Source organism: Clupea harengus, chromosome 1 (assembly GCF_900700415.2).
Source record: "Clupea harengus chromosome 1, Ch_v2.0.2, whole genome shotgun sequence".
Classification (NCBI taxonomy): domain Eukaryota; kingdom Metazoa; phylum Chordata; class Actinopteri; order Clupeiformes; family Clupeidae; genus Clupea; species Clupea harengus.
Window position 1 is genome coordinate 7,292,279 of NC_045152.1, and position 20,863 is coordinate 7,313,141.

General features: G+C 45.4%; 1 protein-coding gene across 1 annotated transcript in view; it reads left to right on the forward strand.

Annotated features, from left to right (window-relative positions):
• cacng3b (calcium channel, voltage-dependent, gamma subunit 3b) overlaps nucleotides 1-9,055 on the forward strand; it is a 29,456-nt gene extending 20,401 nt beyond the window's left edge. Inside the window, exons 3-4 of the mRNA XM_012827166.3 lie at nucleotides 6,347-6,487; nucleotides 7,848-9,055. Of these exons, the coding sequence (XP_012682620.1) occupies nucleotides 6,347-6,487; nucleotides 7,848-8,344 (638 nt within the window). The 3' untranslated portion in view covers nucleotides 8,345-9,055. The remainder of the gene's footprint in view (nucleotides 1-6,346; nucleotides 6,488-7,847) is intronic.
• The last annotated feature ends 11,808 nt before the right edge of the window (nucleotides 9,056-20,863 follow it).

Below are 20,863 nucleotides of genomic sequence, written 5' to 3' on the forward strand. Positions count from 1 at the left end.
CAAGTGTCAATGGTGTCCATGGTGTGAAATGTTGAGGTTCTCCATGAGCAGACTGTTGCAGTTGTGATCATTCCAGTGGTGCCAGTAGAGTATTGGACCCAGCACACACTAAGAAAAGGCTCCCCTAATGTACTACCCTTGTTAAGGGATAGGACACAGTATGTGTGAGAGAATGAATGTGTCTATGTCAGTATGTCATGATGTTTTATTGTTGCTGTATGTCCATTCATTTTTATTGTAGTGTGTGTGTGTGTGCTGCATGTGTGTGAGCGTGTGTGTGTGTGTGTGTGTGTGCTTATTTTATGTGGTTGAGTACATGTCTGTGAAATGCATGTAAATGTGTGTTCATGTCAATCTGTCTGTCAAGGTCAGTGTATATGAGCCAATTTGTACTGTATGTTTGTGTAAATCTGTGTTTGAATGCGAGTGTGTGTGTGTGTGTGTGTGTGTGTGTGTGTGTGTGTGTGTGTGTGTGTGTGTGTGTGCGTTCCCCACAAGGGTCAGATGCCATTAGCTTGTAGCAGGGTTTTGGGGAGATCCACCCCGCTGTTGTTTGGTGTCCTGCCCGGCAGATGCCTTTGATTACCGCGCAGGGCCCAAAGTGATGCCACGCGCAGGCAAAGAGGAAACCCAAACACACACACACACACACACACACACACACACACACACACACACACACACACACACACACACACACACACACACACACCACAGGGAGAGATTCAGCCCGTAAGCGAGTCGAGCCACAGCGGGGCTTCGCCAAACATCCAGTCGACTGGGTGGGACTGGCATCATGTAAACAATAAACTGCAGAGGCAGGCTCCTGCCAATAATGGTTTGAAAAAGGAGCCCCTTCGAAATACACCGCCTGGGGAAATGGGTCTAGCTCAGAGAGCCGGCATTTGAGAAGCCGCTCGCTCGCACACACACACAAACAAACACACACACAAACGAACACGCACACAAAAACACACAGATAAAAAAGGTCTCCCTACAAAGATCCTTGGGCGAGCCAATGAAAGTGAGTGAGTGAGAGAGAGAGAGAGAGAGAGAGAGAGAGAGAAGAGAAGAGACTATCTGCCAATGGCGGACGAGGTTACCCACTGACCAGCGATTAATCTGAGCCGAAGGGGTTGGTTTGGCGAGGCTTGTACAGAGCATTCCCACCGTGTGTAACAGCCCTGGCTTGTCAAGTACAGCGGTCCGCAGATATGTATCACACGCATTAATATGTAGGGCAGGGGCGGAGTGCAGAAGTGCAGTCGGCCTCTGAAAGGAGCGGGATGGAGGTGAACTTTGATTTTTGACTGAGAATCAGAACCAAAGGCTTGGAAGGATTCCCATACTCCTGCGTTGCATCCATCCATCCATCCTCTCCGTCCCTTTCCCTCGCACACACACTGTCTCTCTTGCTTGATCTCTTTCACTATCACTCTTCCTCTCTTTCTCTTTCACTATCACTCTTCCTCTCTTTCTCTTTCACTATCACTCTTCCTCTCTTTTGTTCTCACTTTGTCTCTGTCGATCTCTCTTAGTTTTTTTTATACCTCTCCCTTTGTTATATTCCTTATTTTTCTCAATCTCTTACACAGAAATATGTGTCTCTTTCCCTCCGTCTCTTTCTCTTTCCAACTCCTTCCCTCTGTTCCTCTCTTGTTCTCTGGACTTTTTCCGCTTTATCTCCGTGCCCATCGCTGCGGCTTCGTCCGTCTGACATTAAAAACTGTCCGCTGTCCTAATGTGCCTCTCACCCCACTGGAGCCTGCTCTGGAGTGCATGCGGCCCACACCCGGCTCAGACTTGGCCCACATCTGTTATTTGGCTTCAAGTTCAATCAGGCATTTTGTTCCCCATCCCCCTGCTTTGACTCACAGAGTGCCCACGGCATAGCCTGTCAATGGCAGGGAACACAATGAATGTACACAGACTCACTGGGCTGGCGTCTCCTTGGCCAATGGTTGACTGTGAGCTCAATCATACTGGATTCTCTATTGATCGATAACCATTATAGTCACGTCTCCATACCAAGCAACACGGTGGACATGGTGGACGTCTCTACGCACGCTTCCTGGTGTGCTCGGTGTGTCCCCCCCCCTGCCCGGTGGATGTCTTGAGTCCTCCTGATGATGATGATTTGCCCAGTGCTACAGCTCTCAAGGATGGAGGCAGGCAAATTGGGTGATGGAGGAGAGTTTAGTCTCCTCCCTCTGGGCAGCAATATATTAATGAGGTGTGCCAGAGGAGACTGCTTATCCTCAGAAGAGCATGACGAATTAAAAAGGAGAAAGAATGAAGAGAGAGAGGGAGAGAGAGAAAGAGAGAGAGAGAGAGAGAGAGCCAAATCAATTTGGGGTGAAGGACAAATGAAGTTTGAGCGCAAGGATGCGGGGATCATTATTATTGCCGCACCTCTCCTCTCTCATGTGTGTTTGTCACTGATAAGCACATTACTCAGAATGATGTGGGACTGCATAAAGGACATCGCAGATATTTGCTAAACCACGTCTGCGCTCACATTAAAACCACACTTATTCACGTGTTAAGCCTCGGCTTGTGCCGGTTGGGGTTGTTTTTTTTTTGGGGGGGGGGGGGGGGGGGGGGTTGTTTGGAGGGTGTTTTTCCCTCTGTACAAACAAACAGGAACAGCAAAGCCCTGCATTAGGCAGTAAACACGGCGCCCAGAATTCTCAGATATTACGCCAGGAGCTTGAGCCCCTGGAGAGTCTTGCGGCCATCTTAGACTTGAATGGGGAGAGATGAAGTTGAAGGACCCACAAACACACAAGCAGCGCCCAAGAGCCCTTGAGGGAGGCTCCTAAACTCCCACAAAAATGCTCCGGGGGTCTTTCATCTCACTTCTCTCTTTCTACCTCTCCTTATCTCTCTCTTACTCCCTCTCTCTCTCTCTCTCTCTCTGTTTCGACGTCATTGTAATCGAAAATGAGAAACTGTGCGTGAGTGTGAGTGTGTGTGGAGTGTGAATTGTTTGTGTATGTGTGTGTGTTGCACAATAGGTTGAGCCAGTGTCATTGGCTCCTGACAATTCCAGGCATCCCCGTCTGTGGGCTCCATCCTTCCTTCTCACAGCCCATTAACCTCCTCCTCGACAAAGGCGCCAGGCGCTCAGGGAGAGGTCAAGGCTCAAGGAGCCGCGCGGGGCCACATGTGTGGCCGCTGGACGATTTTCTGCTCCAGAACCATCTGAGGCCAACGGGAGAGAGAAGTGTGAAGTGCTTTCCTCCGTTGTCTTTGTTTTCTTTTTCTTCTCTTCTCGTCCTCTCTTGGCCTCTGCGATCGGGACAGATGCCGTGTGTGTTGCGGCTCTCAGGCACTGAAGCTTAAAGCTTTAGCTGCAGCAGGAGACAAAAGTCTGGAGGAGAGGAGCTTTTCGGCAGAACACCATCAGATGCCTCGGCAGAAGGGGAGGACCCTCCAAATGTCTCCTAATTAGTGCTAGCGATTGAATTTGATCCACAGCGAACACCACAGAAGGGGGGGATTGTAGACACGTTCATCCCCTTAATCGCGTTCCGTACTCGTTGACATGGCATTTTTTGGCGGATTGAAATCTCTGCTGAGTCACTGGAACTGGCATCAGACGCACAAATGTGGCAAACAGGAAAAAGATTTGTCTGATTGTCGCTCCCGCTCAGAATTGGCCTGTTAGCATAGGTGTAACAGAGCATTTTCAAGGGAGATGTCAAGCGAGTTCAAGTGCGTTTTATGACAAACAGTTTGAATAGTAATTCAAGGGTGCAATACACAATATATGGTAGGTTAGATATACAGTAATTGGCTCCAGTTTTAGGTAATATGGTGTTTTGCAGCTGTATACTCTTCAGGATAAAATGCTAGAAAACTTGCAGTTACCTGTAATTATGAATGAATTAGTGCTGTCAAAATTAACGTCTTCATTTTATAGATTTATTTCAAATATATAACGTGTGAAAAAAGAGTGAAGGCAATTAACGTATCTGCCTGGGTTTTGTTATTATTTCTCTTAGTGCATATGTAATGATTAAAATATTCAACTTACAATTAACCCAATGGGCTGCACACTATGTTCAAACTCCCGACCAGCTGGCCTAGTCTTCAGCTCCCTCCAAAGTATCTCCCTCCCCAAAAGTCCATCTCTCTTCTTCTCTGTCTCTTCAGCTCAATCAGAATTTCAAAATAAAAGTCCCTTCACAATTTATGTGCTACACATATAACAAATATGCCTTTCAAGCTGACAGTGAATTTGGATGGCCTTGATGGTTTTATTGGAAGTAGGAATTTCACATGAGAGAATTTGTGTTCAATATTAAGTATTAATATTTGTTTTATTTAAAAATACTTCCTTTGTGTTGATTATACATTCATTTAAATATCCATTATTACAAGCTTCAGTCTTAAGAAGACTAAAAAATTATTAATCGCTATTAATCACAGCAAATTGTGCGATTCATTAGTTAATTTCTTTTAATCGATTGACAGTACAAGAATGAATTATTATGAATAATGTATGAAGTAAAACTGAGTGCTGTAATGGATGCTAGTTAAAGAGGACCTATTTTCATACTAATTTTCAATGTTCATGATTTTATTTTTGGCATCTACTAGAATAGATTTACATGCTTCAATGTTCCAAATCACATAATTTTCCTCCTACTGTAGATCTCTATTCACCCTCTGTGTGAAACACTCTGTTAGAGCTCCTGTGTCTGTAAGCGTGTGTGCTATGATTGGTCATGTAGGCGGGCAATAAGCAGTCCCCCCAGGATTTTGCGGGCCTTTTTTGTGATAGTTGCGGCCTAAAATTACTGATTTCGCGGGAGCTTTTCCAAAAAGTTGCGGTGAAAGTTGCAGTGTTTTTTAGGTGTTTGTTGCGATGAAATTGCGGGAGCAAGTGAAAGTTGCGATAAAAGTTGTGAATTTCCCTCTTTCTAATTATAATTGAGTTATTTGTTGAAAAATAAATAATTAATAAACAAACATTCTTTAAAGAACAAAACCATTGAGAAATGGTCCTCTAAATAACCTTACCAACATGCCAAACAAAAGATTACCAGGACTAAAAAAATGTAGCATAACAGGCTGTTCTGCCCTCTGCTTATTTAGGTCAGAAAATGTATATTGCTTGAATTGTTGTTTTGGAAACAAAACAGTATAGTAAAGGACTTTAACTTTGACATAATTCAAATGTTCGTCTTGTGGGAATGGCTGCAGTTATCTAGAAACATAGCTAGTTATGCTATGCTATGCTAAACACATAGGGGGAACAGTACATAGGATTTACTTATCCACAATGAAGTGCACCTCTTGGTATTACAAAAGGACCACAAGTAAGACTGAATAAAATGTTATGAATATCTCAGCCTTTACATAAAACGAAAAAAAAAACAGCCTGTGTCACTGTGTTCTGTTTCGTGACCTGACGTCCTGCCTGCGTTTCTGCCGTTCTCATTCTATGATTATCATGTTTTTCTATCCTTGTTGATTTATTTTATCCGTAAAGGTGTTTATGTTGTTCAATTTCATATATTAATTCAAACTCCAATTTTCAAGTAATCCATTCTTCTACACTAGCTGCTACCTTATCTTCAATCCGAAAGTAATGTTAAATCTCCATGGCAACAGCTCTCGAGGGTTTGGGAAATAATCGGATTCATTGCTTCCTTCATTATTCACAGCAAAATAAATAATGTTCATTACGTTTCATAGATTCATTACCAGACTAAAAAGGACCACGCACACCTTGCGGAAAATTATAAAAAAAATTAAGCTAGATCTATTTCAGAATCTTCAGTGTGGACATGGGCTGTGTTCAATTTCCATGTCTGGCGTAGCCATTCTCATTTTTTACAATGGATTATAACTTTGCTAGTGTCTGCACCGTGTCCACAGGGCAGAACTTCCGCCCTTGGTGTAGCGGAAGGGAGAAAGTTGTGGGAGACGACAATGATTTGTCAAATTTGCGGGAAAATTGCGGTGATGTGATACAATTGCAACGTCGCGCTGAATTCGCGGGGAATCGCTGAATTTGCGTGAATTGGTGCGATCGCAACATCGCAACTTCCTGGAGGGTCTGAATAAGGATTATATGACGGCATTCCGTCATCTTGTAACAAAGGAAGGGGCTGGAAATCCAACAAGGCATTTCAGGCAGCTGAGAAAAGTGTTTTCTGGGGGGGAGAGAGTTACTCCCACTGGCTTCGTAATATAACATTAATTAATTAACCTTAAACATGCACAAACCTTTAAATAACACCTATAGCAGCAGGGAGATATCAAACAGTGCTGTGTTCTGATCTGAGCCAATCCACGTGACACGCTTTTGTCTGTGTGTGCTGTGCTTGCTTAGGTGCCGTCAGAGCCTCTAGTATCTTCCCCATCATGAGTGTGGGCCTCCTGTTCATGGGGGGCCTGTGTGTAGCCGCCAGTGAGTTCTACCGGAGCCGCCATAACGTCATCCTCAGCGCAGGCATCTTCTTCATCTCGTCAGGTAAGAGCCCACACCTTGACCAGCCGCAACACAGATGTTTGCCTCACAACAAATGCATACACACACACACACACGCGTGCACGCACGCACGCACACACACACACACACACTCACACACACTCACACACACACGTGCACACATAAATGCATCCATTTGTGCATCACACACACACATACACACATCCTTGAAGGAGTTATGTTTTAATGTGCCAAGTTTTTGGGCATGCTGCATTAAAGAATTGAAGATTCCACAGTAGCAGCTGTAGGCTTCCCTCCATCTGATCACACTGCACCCGCGTTGCACCGCCGCACCGGCATCCCTCAGCCTTTTTTGCCGGGAGCACATTTTCTTCCTGACCTGTGTTCAGGTGGATGCCTATCAGACTGCGCAGCCCAAGAGGGAAGGATTAGTGCAAACAGGTTGTAATGTAATAACCCTTCCCCACAGGCTCACCTGATCGTGTTGACTACACAGATTACTGCAGATGATTGACAACGCCAGGCCAGAGAGTCAGAGACACGTACACAAACACGAGGCCCCGGCTTACTGGACCGCTGGTGGCATTTTTTAACCAGTAATTTGGCAGTCAGAAGAGGGGAACTTCAAATAGAGCCTCGGTGTTTAAATGTTTGCTGATGAAAACGTTAGCAGTGTGGCACAAACAAATTCTCCTGCTGCGAAGCACGTGTATTGAGACCGAGTGTGTGGTGGATCAATTAGTGGGTCTCCGACAGAGTGACGTTTTCTTGTTGCGTAAACACACACACACGGGAAGACAATCAGGGGGGCTTACGAACAGTTTGTCCCGTCTGTTGTGTTGTGGTGTTTCAATGGCATTTCGGCGATTATTCTCCGCCAGTTGTGGGGGGAAGATAGGAGCTAATTAAAATATCCTAATTGTTCTTATTTTCTTTGTTCCACATGAGTGATAAGTGGTGCATTCTTGTGTAATGATTTGGAATGATGGGCCTCAGCTGCGAGTCGTAACTATTCTTTCTGCGTCCTCTCCTTCCCCTCTTTTTCCCATCTCTTCTCCTTTCTCACTCCCTCTCTTCCCCCATCTTTTCCGCTCTAATCTTCTCTACTTCCCTCTTGTTTATTCTTACATCCTTCCCTTTCTTCTTCTCTTTTCCCTAACGCTCTGTTCTTCTCTCCCCTCTTCCCCATCCCTCTAATCTCCTCCTGTTCTCTACTTCTCTCCCCTGTGCCTGTTCTCTCCTCCCTTCTCTCCTTCCCTCTTCTCCTCCTCTCCTCCTCTCCTCCTCTCCTCTCCTCTCCTCTCCTCTCCTCCCTTCTCTCCTTCCCTCTTCCTCTTTCATCCCTCCCTCCCCAACTGTGAATGAAACCCCCTTTCGGTAGGCCTCAGCAACATCATCGGGATCATCGTCTACATCTCGGCTAACTCGGGCGACCCCGGCCAGAGTGACTCGAAGAAGGGCTACACGTACGGCTGGAGCTTCTACTTCGGCGCGCTTTCCTTCATCATGGCCGAGATGGTGGGTGTGCTGGCCGTGCACATGTTCATCGAGAAGCACCGCAAGCTGCGCGCCAAGTCCCGCACCGAGCTCATCAAGAAGTCGGCGTTCAGCCGCATCCCCAGCTACCGCTACCGCTTCCGCCGCCGCTCCAGCTGCCGCAGCAGCGAGCCGGCCTCGCGCGACGCGTCGCCCATCGGCAAGGGCGGCTACACGGGCCCCGCCGCCGCCGACATCTCCATGTACACGCTGACGCGGGACCCCAGCAAGTCGGCCATGGGAGCGCTGCTCAACTCGGAGCGGGAGTTCCTGCAGCAGACGCACAACTCCAACACCAAGGACTTCAAAGACGCCGCCAACAGGAGGACCACCCCTGTTTGAAACGAGTGAGAAAGAAGGAGAGAGAAAGTGAGAGAGAGAGAGAGAGAGAGAGAGAGAGAGAGAGAGACACGGACAGGTAGCTAGAGAAAAAGCAAAAGAGAGAGAGAGAGAGTGTTAGAGAGAAAGAGACCAGCATAGAAACCATACAGGTTTATAAGGGTTAGTCTGAGCGGTGTCACATATTTTCAGACATCTGAGTGGGCTCCAGAGGCCTAAACCCTTACTGCAGCCAAAGGAAGAGCACTGGAGGTCTTTGGGGCTGCCACCCTCTTTCTATAACACTATATTTAAATATAGATGGTTAAGTGTTAGATCATTGGTGCTTCCTTTTATTCTCTCCCCTTTTTCAGCCACCCTTTCATTTCTCCTGTAGTCAAATAAAAAAATAAAAAAAAACATCCTCCCCTTCCCAAGGGCTACTTGGATGAAAACAATATCTTGTCCCCTCAATCTCCCCTCGTCAAAGTAGCTCTGATGTTTCCCTTTTTTTAATTCAGAAAAAAATGTACGTGGTGGCTCGGGTTATTTTAGAGCGATGCACAAATCTTCTGGGGTCTCCTCCTCGGGAGCGGAGGGCCAACGCCTGAGCGGCCGACTCTTACTCGCTCTGCGCCTTACGAGACAGTTCAGTACCTTTTGGCTGGGGGAGTGGCACACCTCTCGCTCCTAGTGATTGTACACAACTGTGACAAACAAGAAAAGAAAAGAAAAGAAAAAAAAGCAGCGTTGTTGGTTTCTGTCTGCTTCTCTCCGAGACGCGGATGTTTGAGAAATTCTAACCCCAGCCCAGAATCACTGTGTTATGCCACCGCCCATGCCATCCCAAAGCCCTGGCACCAGCTAGGCTGGCCATTCTTCCCAGTTTTTCATGCAATCCTCAAGGGGGTGCTAGTGTTTGCAGTCGCCCCTATCTCGTCATTTCCTCTCTTCTCTCACTGCAGAGCAGAGGCATTGTGTCGGCCATTTTATTCATGGTGAAAAGTAGCTCTCACCATAGACATATATAGGTATATATGTCTATATATATGTCTATGGCTCTCACTGTGTGACCTCTGACAGCAAACCCATTGGCAAGACGCCAAACGGGGAGAGGTTGTACCAGTGGAATCCATCAGTTGTATCAAATATTTGCACGAGAAAAAAAAAATCCCAAGAATAGATTCAGAGCCAGGAGTCAACACTTTAGTACTCAGAGATCCAGGGAGTAGGGAACAAAATATATTAGGCCACAGAACAATACAGGAAATGTCTGAATCTTTCCAGCGTTTTCTGTGACGGAGTGACCAACTCTGGACACAACACTGTTTGGACTGAGTGACTGAGACTCTTTAAGCTCTCCAGGGTTCACTACACAATATGTGTCAACTAATCCACTGTGTCTTTTCTGTTCATTTGTTTCTCATATATTACGTGCATCACAGTGTGCCAAGCCCCCAGTCATCTTCCTTGTTCATCTTCCTCATTTACAAAAAAAAAAAGAACAGGCAATGTTGCTGCCCACTTCCAAACTTGTAATTAGGGTCCTTTAATAATGATGTATTTTATGATGCAATATTTATGATGAAGCGTTTGTTGTGGGATCTAGGTTTTTGGATCAATTTAAATCATCTAACTGTTCCTAGAGATGATAATTATTATTCTTATCGTGTAAGTTGGTGATGCATCCATCCATTTTGTATTTAAATCAGTTTTTTGTTTTCAATGGTAACAGAATGGGGGCGGGTGGGTGATTCAAAACAAGAGATTTTCTACCGTGCGGTATTAACTCACTTCAAAGGCGATCACCAGGGGAGGTAGACTGCACTGTGGGGTCATATTTGAGCATTTACTGTAATTTGCCAAAACTAGACACTACAAAACTGTTCTCCAGCATATTCTTTGCAGGGCAGCGAGGATTACGGATCCTCTCTGGGTGCCCTGCATAAACTCAAAGCCATAGAAATGAACGGTGGGGGGCTCTGATCCTTCATCCAGAGAGAGAGAGAGTGAGAGAGAGAGAGAGAGAGAGAGAGAGAGAGAGAGAGTGAGAGAGAGAACAATGTTAGTTTGTTAGCATCATGTGAACGGAATCTGAACTGCACCGATTGGACTTTCAAGTCTTTCATGTTTCGAGCCTGACGGAGACTGTTCGACCGGAGGGAGATTGTTGTTTCTCCCGAGTTTCCCTTGTCCTTGTTCCCTAAAACAACGCAATGATTTATATTATATAAGGAGTTAAACAACTTTGCAGGATTAAATACACTTAATCAGAGTAATACAGGCATTGTAAAATCTTTAACCACCGCTCAGTTCATGCCAGTATGCCATGTACCGCAACAGAGCTAGCCATAAGCTTTTTGTATTGTTTTAAATCTGAATATAGAATAATGGTAGTTAGTGCTTTTAGGTTGCAAGGTCAGTATCATATCTCCAAGGGCTTCATCATTTATGAACAAATTACATAACCATTCAAGGGCTTTTTAATTAGCTATGATGTACAGCAACTTATGAGTGTGAAAGTATATTTGCCCAAGAAAATATGTTAAAGAGCAAAAAACAAAAAAACAAAAAAAAAGAAAAGAAAGAAATCCCTCTCCACATGGGTTTTCTCATGTATGCAGAAGGTAGGCTTCATGACACCTGTGCATAAATGAATACTCCTACACTTTTTCGCTGCCCCTCAGCAGAGTATTTCCCACACCTGTCCATCACCTGTGCAGCTGCTAGCGACAGAGGTGATAAAAGAAGCCATACTCGTTCTATGTTGTCGCCATCTTGCCTGTGCTACACTCATGCTTGCGTCCACCCATATCTCCTGTGAGGTGAAGGTGTCACTGAGAATCTCCCATGGTTACCATGCATGACACCCTTCATTGGCTTCTCAAAACTCCTCTGCTGCTTACTGTTCTTCTCATGAGCCACCGAACACTATGAATAAAACAAAATGTCTTATTTACGAGGCACGTTCATACACAGGTACATTTTCTTTCTTTGGAGAAAAACGCTATCAACGTTTCTTTGTTTTTCTTTTCTGTTGTCTGGTGGACATGTGTTGTTTTTTGGAGGTGTGTTCTGAGGAAGTGGACTACGTTTTGAAATGGACTTCCTGTCCTGGGAAAGCATTCGTCTGCATCTGAACAGGCGCACTCCCCTCCCAGACTGCATTCAGAGTGCCCAGTGCCTGAACTCAGTGTCCGTCCCAGTGCCCTCTGCCGAGATGGGCCCTAGCACCCATTCCCTAACCTCCAACTCCAACACCTATACATACAGACGTACACGCATACACACACACACACACACATACCAATCATCACTGCTTTACCAGGACTGTTAGTAATTACTACCCACCATCCACCCCATGATATAGGCCGAAACACAAAGCTTTCAGGTCTAAAAGCAACATTGTATATGTGACCCCCCCCACCCTCCTCCACTCCTTAACACCCCCCCTCCCCCCAATTAATGCAGCAGTTTCAGCTTGATTCATGCTGTAAAGAAAAAGCACACCTTTTCAATAGTTGAGACCAATAAAGATCATAGCCAGAGAGTATTTAAAAAGAACTTAGAAATAAATCCAGTTTTAAAAGTGCCTCCGTGGCTTGTCTGTGTCTCTAATTCTTCAGGTGTGTGTCTCTCCAACAGTGCACCTCCACTGCACAATCTGCACAATCTACGAGCTCTCTGCTGGAAGGAAAAGCACTTTTATCACTCAGAACACATCAAAGACAAGAGACTCGAATGAGCAGAGGAACATCTGTGGACCAATGTGTGAGCCTATGTGATTTGTCATATCGATAACACAGTATTCGATGATATTATTGCAATGATCTACATAGATAGATAGATAGATAGATACATCAGCATTTTATTGATCCCAAAGGAAATGTAGGAAAATATGTTCAAACACATCCTCCTTCAAATCGTCCTCTTCATACTTATACAGCATACATTCTGCAAGTAACGGGTCCTTGTATTGGCATACAATAACCAGAGCATGCCTGGTTCCCTTCCTTATCAAATTCCTATGGTGTCTCCTATGAGACAGTATATCTTGGCACAGCAGTGACAAACCCAGCATGTAAATGGCCATCATAAACTGACGTCTGAAAGCATTAAAAGTTATTTGATGTTGGGCTTCCTGAGCCTCTTAAGCTTTCAAGGGTGATTTGTGTCACTGTTCATGTAAAAACGAGTTCTGCAATAACATTTACATTGCTTTCCTCAGCCAAGGCAGGTAAATATGCTCTGCAGTACCCCTGCAAAGCACAAGAGAGCCTTGAGTATCAGAGTTATACCCCATGCCCTAGCCCCTCCCCCGACCTTGCCTACTCTCTCTTCAAAACATAGGTGGCGCACAGATAGGCTGTGTATCTCATTGACCATGTTTAATCGCCTCTGACAAGAGGAGTCAGAGCGAGCGAGCTGGCCACTTTCATTGGAGCCCTGTGGAAAGGCTAGGAATTTAATATGCTGAGGAGAGGGTGGCTTACCGGCGGCTCAGGCTGAAAAATCAATGCAGAGTCCCTGTCTCTAATGCACAGGCTCCTGCAGTGCCTGATTTCAGCCTGGTTAAGGGGGCCCACAAAGCTTGATTCATTGAAGAGAAATTAGATATACCATATGGGACAGACAAAGACAGAGTGAGTGAAAGAGAGAGAAAAGAGGGAGAGAGACAGTGAGTGAAAGAGAGAGACAGAGTGAGTGAAAGAGAGAGAGGGGGAGAAAAGAGAGAGAGACAGACAGAGGGAGATAAGAGGGAGAGAGAGACCGAGTGAGTGAGAGAGAAAGAGAGGCTGAGGGTCTGACACAGAACATGCCCACCACCGTGTGAATGACAGTGAAGAAGGGAAGGGAGGGAGCATGCACTAGAGAAAAAAGAAGGAGATGTGAGGGTGAGATACAGGAGAGTGAAGGAGGAAAAGAGGGAGATGTGAGGGTGAGATACAGGAGAGTGAAGGAGGAAAAGAGGGAGATGTGAGGGTGAGATACAGGAGAGTGAAGGAGGAAAAGAGGGAGATGTGAGGGTGAGATACAGGAGAGTGAAGGAGGAAAAGAGGGAGATGTGAGGGTGAGATACAGGAGAGTGAAGGAGGAAAAGAGGGAGATGTGAGCGTGAGATACAGGAGAGTGAAGGAGGAAAAGAAAGAGATGTGAGAGTGAGATACAGGAGAGTGAAGGAGAAAATGTGGATAAGAAACAGGGGAGGAAGAGAGTGAATCAAAGAGGGGTTTAGGGGAGGGAGACACACAGATTTAGAGAGAGAGGGAGAGAGATTGCAGACAGGTGAGCCGACTGAATGGTGATGGTCTATCTGTTAACGTAATCCCTCCCACCCCCTACTTCAGAGAGAAACCCATTCCCTTACAGCATGCATCGCACATGCTCAATGAAGCAATCAACCAGTCCCCTCAAGCTCTCATTCTCCAGTCACTGCTCTTACCTCCTCCTTCTCCTGTTTTCTCTCTCTGTTTACCCCCCTCCATACACACACACACACATAAACATACACATACACATACACATACACACACACAAACACATACACATACACATTCACATACACATACAAACACACACACACATGAAACAGAGACGTTACCTGTGACATACCTCTCTGGAGTCTGTTTTTCAGTCATTATGGTGAAACTGAGAAAGGATCAAAACAAGTGTTGGGATGGGTTTTTTGTGTACACGTGTGTCTGTGAGAGAGAGAGAGAGGGGTTAGGATGAAGAGAGTGTTTGTGGTTGGAGGAGAGGGTTTGTTAAGCGACTGGCTCCTAGCGGGCTGGGGAGGATGGCAGAGGAGGAGGATGACGGAGGAGCAGGCTTGGGAGGATGGAGGAGGTGGAGGCTGGGGATGATGACGGAGGAGGAGGCTGGGGAGGATGACGGAGGTGGAGGCTGGGGATGATGGAGGAGGAGCAGGCTGGAGGAGGAGCAGGCTGGGGATGATGACGGAGGAGGAGGCTGGGGAGGATGACGGAGGTGGAGGCTGGGGAGGATGACGGAGGTGGAGGCTGGGGATGATGGAGGAGTAGCAGGCTGGGGAGGATGACGGAGGAGCAGGCTGGGGATGATGACGGAGGAGCAGGCTGGGGAGGATGGAGGAGTAGGCTGGGGGTGATGGAGCAGGCTGGGGGTGATGGAGCAGGCTGGGGGTGATGGAGCAGGCTGGGGGTGATGATGGAGCAGGCTGGGGTTGATGACGGAGGAGCAGGCTTGGGAGGATGACGGAGGTGGAGGCTGGGGATGATGGAGGAGGAGCAGGCTGGGGAGGATGACGGAGGAGCAGGCTGGGGATGATGACGGAGGAGCAGGCTTGGGAGGATGACGGAGGTGGAGGCTGGGGATGACGGAGTAGCAGGCTGGGGAGGATGGAGGAGGAGGCTGGGGGTGATGGAGCAGGCTGGGGGTGATGACGGAGGAGCAGGCTTGGGAGGATGGAGCAGGCTGGGGATGATGGAGGAGGAGCAGGCTGCCTGCCGGTGGAGGTGCTATGGACTGGGTGTCTGTTGGAGATCAGGAAGGATCTGAGTCATCCCCTCACAGCACAAGACAGCCAGGCCGTGTGCGGATTACTAACACAACCATTGCTATTCTCCTCTTGAGCACAGACACCGCCGAGCAAAGCTGGATAACAATCACAGAAAGGTCATGTTTTTTAGCTGGAGCCCCACACAGCCACTCACACACACACACACACAGGCGCGTGAACACACACACACATACATATACCCACATAAAGTATACACACTCACAGTCTCACACACACAAACACATATATATATATATATATATATATACATACACATGTATATATACACACATGCACACAGACTTATACACACACACAGACTCCTTCCTTTTTGCAGGCATATTTCCCCCTCCTTCAAAGCCTCAAGCAACATCTGTTGCTTTTTAATGAACTACATGACAAAGCCAACTAACTGAGTGAATATGATCAGATGAAAAGTAAAACAATGTTTTTTTTTAATTATTTTTTTTAAAGACATACTTCTTTGGAGTAAGGATTTTTCATAAAGTGGGCTTTTTAAATGGGCTCTGATGAGTCACCCTGTCAGTTATCTCCAGGAGCACTGGTGGCTAACACTCTTCCACTCTTTCTCCTGTGTGTGCAGGCAGGCAGACAGACAGACAGACAGGCGAACAGACAGACAGGCAGGCAGACAGACAGGCATTCTCACTATAATGGTTTCTGCACCAACCTCATCCTTAGCACCAAGACATTTCACCCACACGCAAGTGGCTGTAGTGGAAAGGGGCTTTTGATAGAGTGGGGGGTCTCGGCATTTAAGAGACCACACACACACACACACACACACACAACAACAACACACATACCTGTGACACATGCACATACGTGTAATGCCAACCCACCTGGAAAGTAACTTGGAAGACACACACGCACAGACACACACTCAAACGCACATACGTGAGTCTCATGTCAATGTCAGCAAGCATCCCTTTAAACTGTCGGCACAGAGTTCCTCTATCTTCCCCGTCTGCATTGCCACAAATTAGCACCCCTTTATCGGCCGCCAGAGACAATGCAGACCTTCCCCAGCCTTGCCAGATTTTAATCGGAGCTGCTGTGTCAACGTTTTTAAATTACTCAGTTTTTTTCCACGGCTAGAAAGAGAAAAAAAAATGGCGTTATCTTCTATGCTACGAGGACATATTAGAGCGGTGGTGGGTGGGTGTGGGGGTGACAGGGGGGGGGGGGGGGGGGGTTGTGGATGGAGAGGGACAACTCAAATCCTCCCGGCGCGTTTAAGACAGGCCGTTGAAGGGTGCAGGGGGGTCAGATCGGTCAGCGTTCCTCATCATCAGCTCATATCGCCGCTGCAAGGTCAGCCAGCATGTCAGCCAGCATGCCACAACAAACAGCAGCAGCCGAGGGGGTGTGGGCGCCGGGACTCTGGGGGCTGGATCCGTCCATAATGCTGGAGATTACTGGAAATTGAGATCTGTGTGCCGGAGAGCCAATGTTTTCACCTTGGGGAACTGAGAGAATTTTACTTTCTTTCTCTCTTTTGCTCTGTCTTTCTATCCCTCTCTCTGTCTCTCTGTCTCTCTCTCTCTCTCTCTCTTTCTTGCTCTGTCTTTTCTCAATCTCTCTCTCTTGCTCTGACTGTCTGTCTCTCCCACTTTCTCCTTTTCTCTCTCTCTCTCTCTCTCTCTCTCTCTTTCTGTCTCTCTCAGCCTCTATCTCAGTTTCTTTTCTCTCTCTCTCTCTTTCTCTCAGTCCGTCTCTGTGTCTCTTTCTCCCGTCCTTTACATAAGGTCTTTTGTACCACGGCATGCACACACCACTGAAGCTCTCGCTTTGTCAGCCCAGCCTGTTGTGTCTGTCTGTCTGGGCTGGCAATGATCCCGCACCCCTCCGACTCCTGTCCCTGATGTACGCACTGCTCCATCTCGTTGCTCATCTTCATTCAGTTCAGCAACCCTGTGGTTGCACTTTTTTGGGGTGGCGGAGGGCAAAGAGTTCTCTCTCTCTCCATCTCTCTCTTTTTTTCTCTTCTTTCTCTCTCTCTCTCTCTTTCTTTTCCTTTTTCTTCTTTCCATCATTTCTCGACTTTTATTTATTTATTCATTTGGCTCTATCTGACAGGCACGCGTGGTGGAAACAGCTGAACACGAATTCATTTAAATAGGCTTCCTCCAGTACGAGGGAAACATTCTAAGCAGCTATTCATACCGACCCGAATAATTTCATTCACACTCGGCTTCAATTGCCACGCGGCGAGATAAGGGGCCGGGGAAATGGCAGAGGCAATTGGTGTAAACAGATAATGACTGAGCCATCGGTCTGTGAGCCGCTTAGCATGCAGTACAGACAGGGCACAACACTGACAGCACGCTTACAGGGATAATGTAAAAATAACAGAGGAGATGCACAGAGCCGATTAATCACACACACATACTCACACACAAACAGAAATACTAAGACAAAAACACACACACACACACACACACATTAGGGAGAGTTCCCACATGTGTACGTTCACAGAGAGAAGGAGAGAGAGAGAGATAGAGAGAGAATTTCTGCACTGTCAATTAAAGGCTTCAAAGAAGAAAGAGAAGGAAGAAAGAATCGCTCCTGTCCTCGGAAACAAATGCTTGAACAAAATGTACCGATGTGTACCCACCCTGCCTGATATGCACTCACACGTTCAGCCACTCCCTTCACAAAACAGGGTACCGTTGCGGTGGCTTTGGCATCAAAGATAATTTTTTGCATCAAAAACAAATACAAAATTAAATAAAATATCATATATTTTTATGTTGTGATATACAAATAAATGATCACACGCCATTCAAACTAAAATGTAGTTAATTGATGGAGAGAGGCCATGTGGCAAACAGATTTATTGGTTGTGTTTGACATCAACAACACACGAACGCACACCGTGTTATGTCAAGCAGTGTATGGTCACTTGGATGCGTCCTCACAAGCAGGACAATTCAACCAGTCAGGCCTGGAAAATCAGAGAATCTGAACAGCGTGATTTCCTCACTTCCAGAGAAGCAATGGCTCTCGGTAGAATTGTTGCATTTCCTGATTAGCTCAGAAGCATTTGGCATTCATTACGGCATGATGAAGAGGAACAAGACTGACAGAAATGAATGCCAGGGCCTCCGAGCAACATTTGTTAGAGTGGAGGGGGACTTTTTGTTCACAAAACACAAATTGCGGGGGAAACAACAATTAATTCCGATTCTGTGTGGACAAGTTCGGAACACATTTCTGTTCCAGTACACTGGACTAGGAATTTTTAAATGTGGGACTGTTGAAATGGAATACATGAATTTTATAACTGCCCAAATAGCTGTCATGTCTGGAATTTCTATCATGAGCAGGCTAGAGGTCTGGAGCCAAGAGTCCACAGTGCTGAGCGTTATGTTAAAATGGCTCTCTTAACTGTGGTTGATTCAAACAGGGAGTGTTTAATCAGAGTGAAATTGCTCTTCTTCCTAATGGTGCAGGAAAAAAAAGATAAAAGTGATTTAGCTGCAGCAGCTTTGGGCCTAGGAAGTCTGACTGACAACAAGAAGGCATGGCTGAAGATGGCTCAATAAATCAGCACAGGTAATCACATGAACACATACACACACACACACTCCTTTTCTCTCTCTCTCTCCCTCTCTCTCTCTTACACACACACACACATACACACACACATTCACACACACACACAAACACACACTCTTGCTCTCTCTCACACACACACACACATGCACACACACTAAACTATTCTTTTTTTTACCAGCGAAGATGAGCAAATGATACACGTTTTAATATGATGAATCCAATAGATTATTTGGTGGCTAAATAAATCAGTCCAGGACAGGTTCTACTGCCACTACTGCAATAGAAGTCGCAGTTTGTATCGGTCAGTATAGTGGAATGGGAATTAACCAAGGCACGTCTCCACATGAACAACACATGAGCATGTTGATACATAGAAAAAGATGTCTTTCCTTGTGATTTTGATGCTGTAATTACTTTGTTATGCATACTGTAATAACCTAATACAATTGTATAATAATTGTAACTACCAACTACTACTGCTAGTTTCCAGGGTTGTTATCTTGAACAAAAACTACATGAAAACTGAAATAAAATATTGTACCTGAAGAAAATGGGAAACTAAAACAAAACTAATAATGACTGCTGAAAATTTTACAAAAATGAAATAAAAAATGTATAATAATAATAATTGTCATTAACGTTTCAAGATGGCAGACATCGTATCCATTCAAGGCAGTGGGTGTCATTCTGAGTACAGTGTGTAGCTATAGCCGACAACCTTAAAAAGTCAGGGAGGAAGCGGGAGTCCTGTATGAGGCTATTTCAAATTTCATAGAGGAAAGTGGTAAAAGCGTGATGTAAATGTTTTAAATATTTAGACGCGTTCTTGCCTTGTATGTGTATTAAAGGTACAGTCTGCGATTCTAATCCCTTACACTTTTTTATTTCTTCTTTGCTTCAGACAAATTAATATTGAGGTATTATAAACGTTGCAGTGCTAATCAAATTCAATTAGTTAATTAATAATCAACTGATAAGTGAGAAAGCTTTACATCTGTGTAATGTGATTTGTGAATCATGTACTGTAAAAAAAAAAATGTTAAAATTGTGTTTAAAAGTTGCGGATATCTGTGGGGTAGAAATGTACAAGATGGATGTGAGCATCTGGCTTGTAGAAAACCAGGGCAGTGAGTGGGTGGGGTGTGTGCCCTGGTTGTCCCCACCCAGTGATGCCAGGCAAGCTGTCTGCGTGCCACGCAGATGACACAGACACCTGGGCTCAGAGCTCCTCTGCTGGGCACGTTGGGCTCAGCTGCTCCTTATTAGCCTGGAAATGTGTGTGTGATATGGGTTCAGTTGCGTGTGGGAATATGTTAGAGTGTGTGCATATGTATGTGTGTGAATGGGGGGGCGGTTGATGTGTGTGTGTTTGTTTGTTTGTTTGTGGTGTGTGTGTGTGTGTGTTTGAGTTTTTATGTATGTATGCGTTAGTGTGTGTTAGGTATTAGTGGGTCGGTGTGTGTCTTAATGAGTTGAGTGTCTTCATTTCCTCACTTCACGTCTGTGTATTTGTGTGTTTCAGTGGGCTTACTTGTGTGTGTCTGTTTGTGTTTGTTTGTATCAGTGTGTGTGTGTGTGTGTGTGTGTTTGTTTGTATCAGTGTGTGTGTGTGTGTGTGTGTGTGTGTGTGTGTGTGTGTGTGTGTGTATGTGTGTGTGTGTGTGTGTGTGTTTATTTATTTGCATGTATTTGTGTTCATAGGAGTAGGAGGAGGCAGTCCTTTAGGAGTGTTGTCTGTCTGCCAGTCAGTGCTCATTACCCATCCAAGTCCCCACTGCAATCAGCCCTGCCACTTTACAAGGCTTACCGCACCACACAAACAAGCCAAGGTCTCATTCGCAGGAAAGAGAAAAAAAAACAGATCACAAACATCTGGCTAATTCTCACTGAACCGTAGGGGGATAGCCTGCACACTTTGATATCCCAATTAGCATTCCCCCCCCCCCCCCCCTAAGATTTTAAAGGCTTTTTCTTTAGAATTACTTACTGGGAAAAATGTGGTCAAAGCTTTTCACCTTTAACTAGTGGTGTCTTACTGTATGTATTAACTTGTTAATGTTCTGTGTTATGCTCTGTCATATTTCTGCAGTTAAGTTAATTCATTAAAAAATGAATTCCATGAATCCTTACAAAGTAAAGAACAAAGGCATGCTAAAAACATGTAGCTTTGTTAGTGAAATACAGTTATTTTCAATATACTGTTACACCATATATTTTGTGATGTGTAGATAATCTGGTATTAGTGCAAACTGTAAAATGTAAACAGGTCACAATCACATAAAAGATATCACATTCAAATAAATATGCCAAGAAATGTGTCTCTGACCCCTGTGACCGCTGGCAACTGAATTATAAAAGCAAGTGGTGTTCAGAAACACCAAAACAGTACACCAGCATAGTTTAATAATACTAGCATAGTTTAA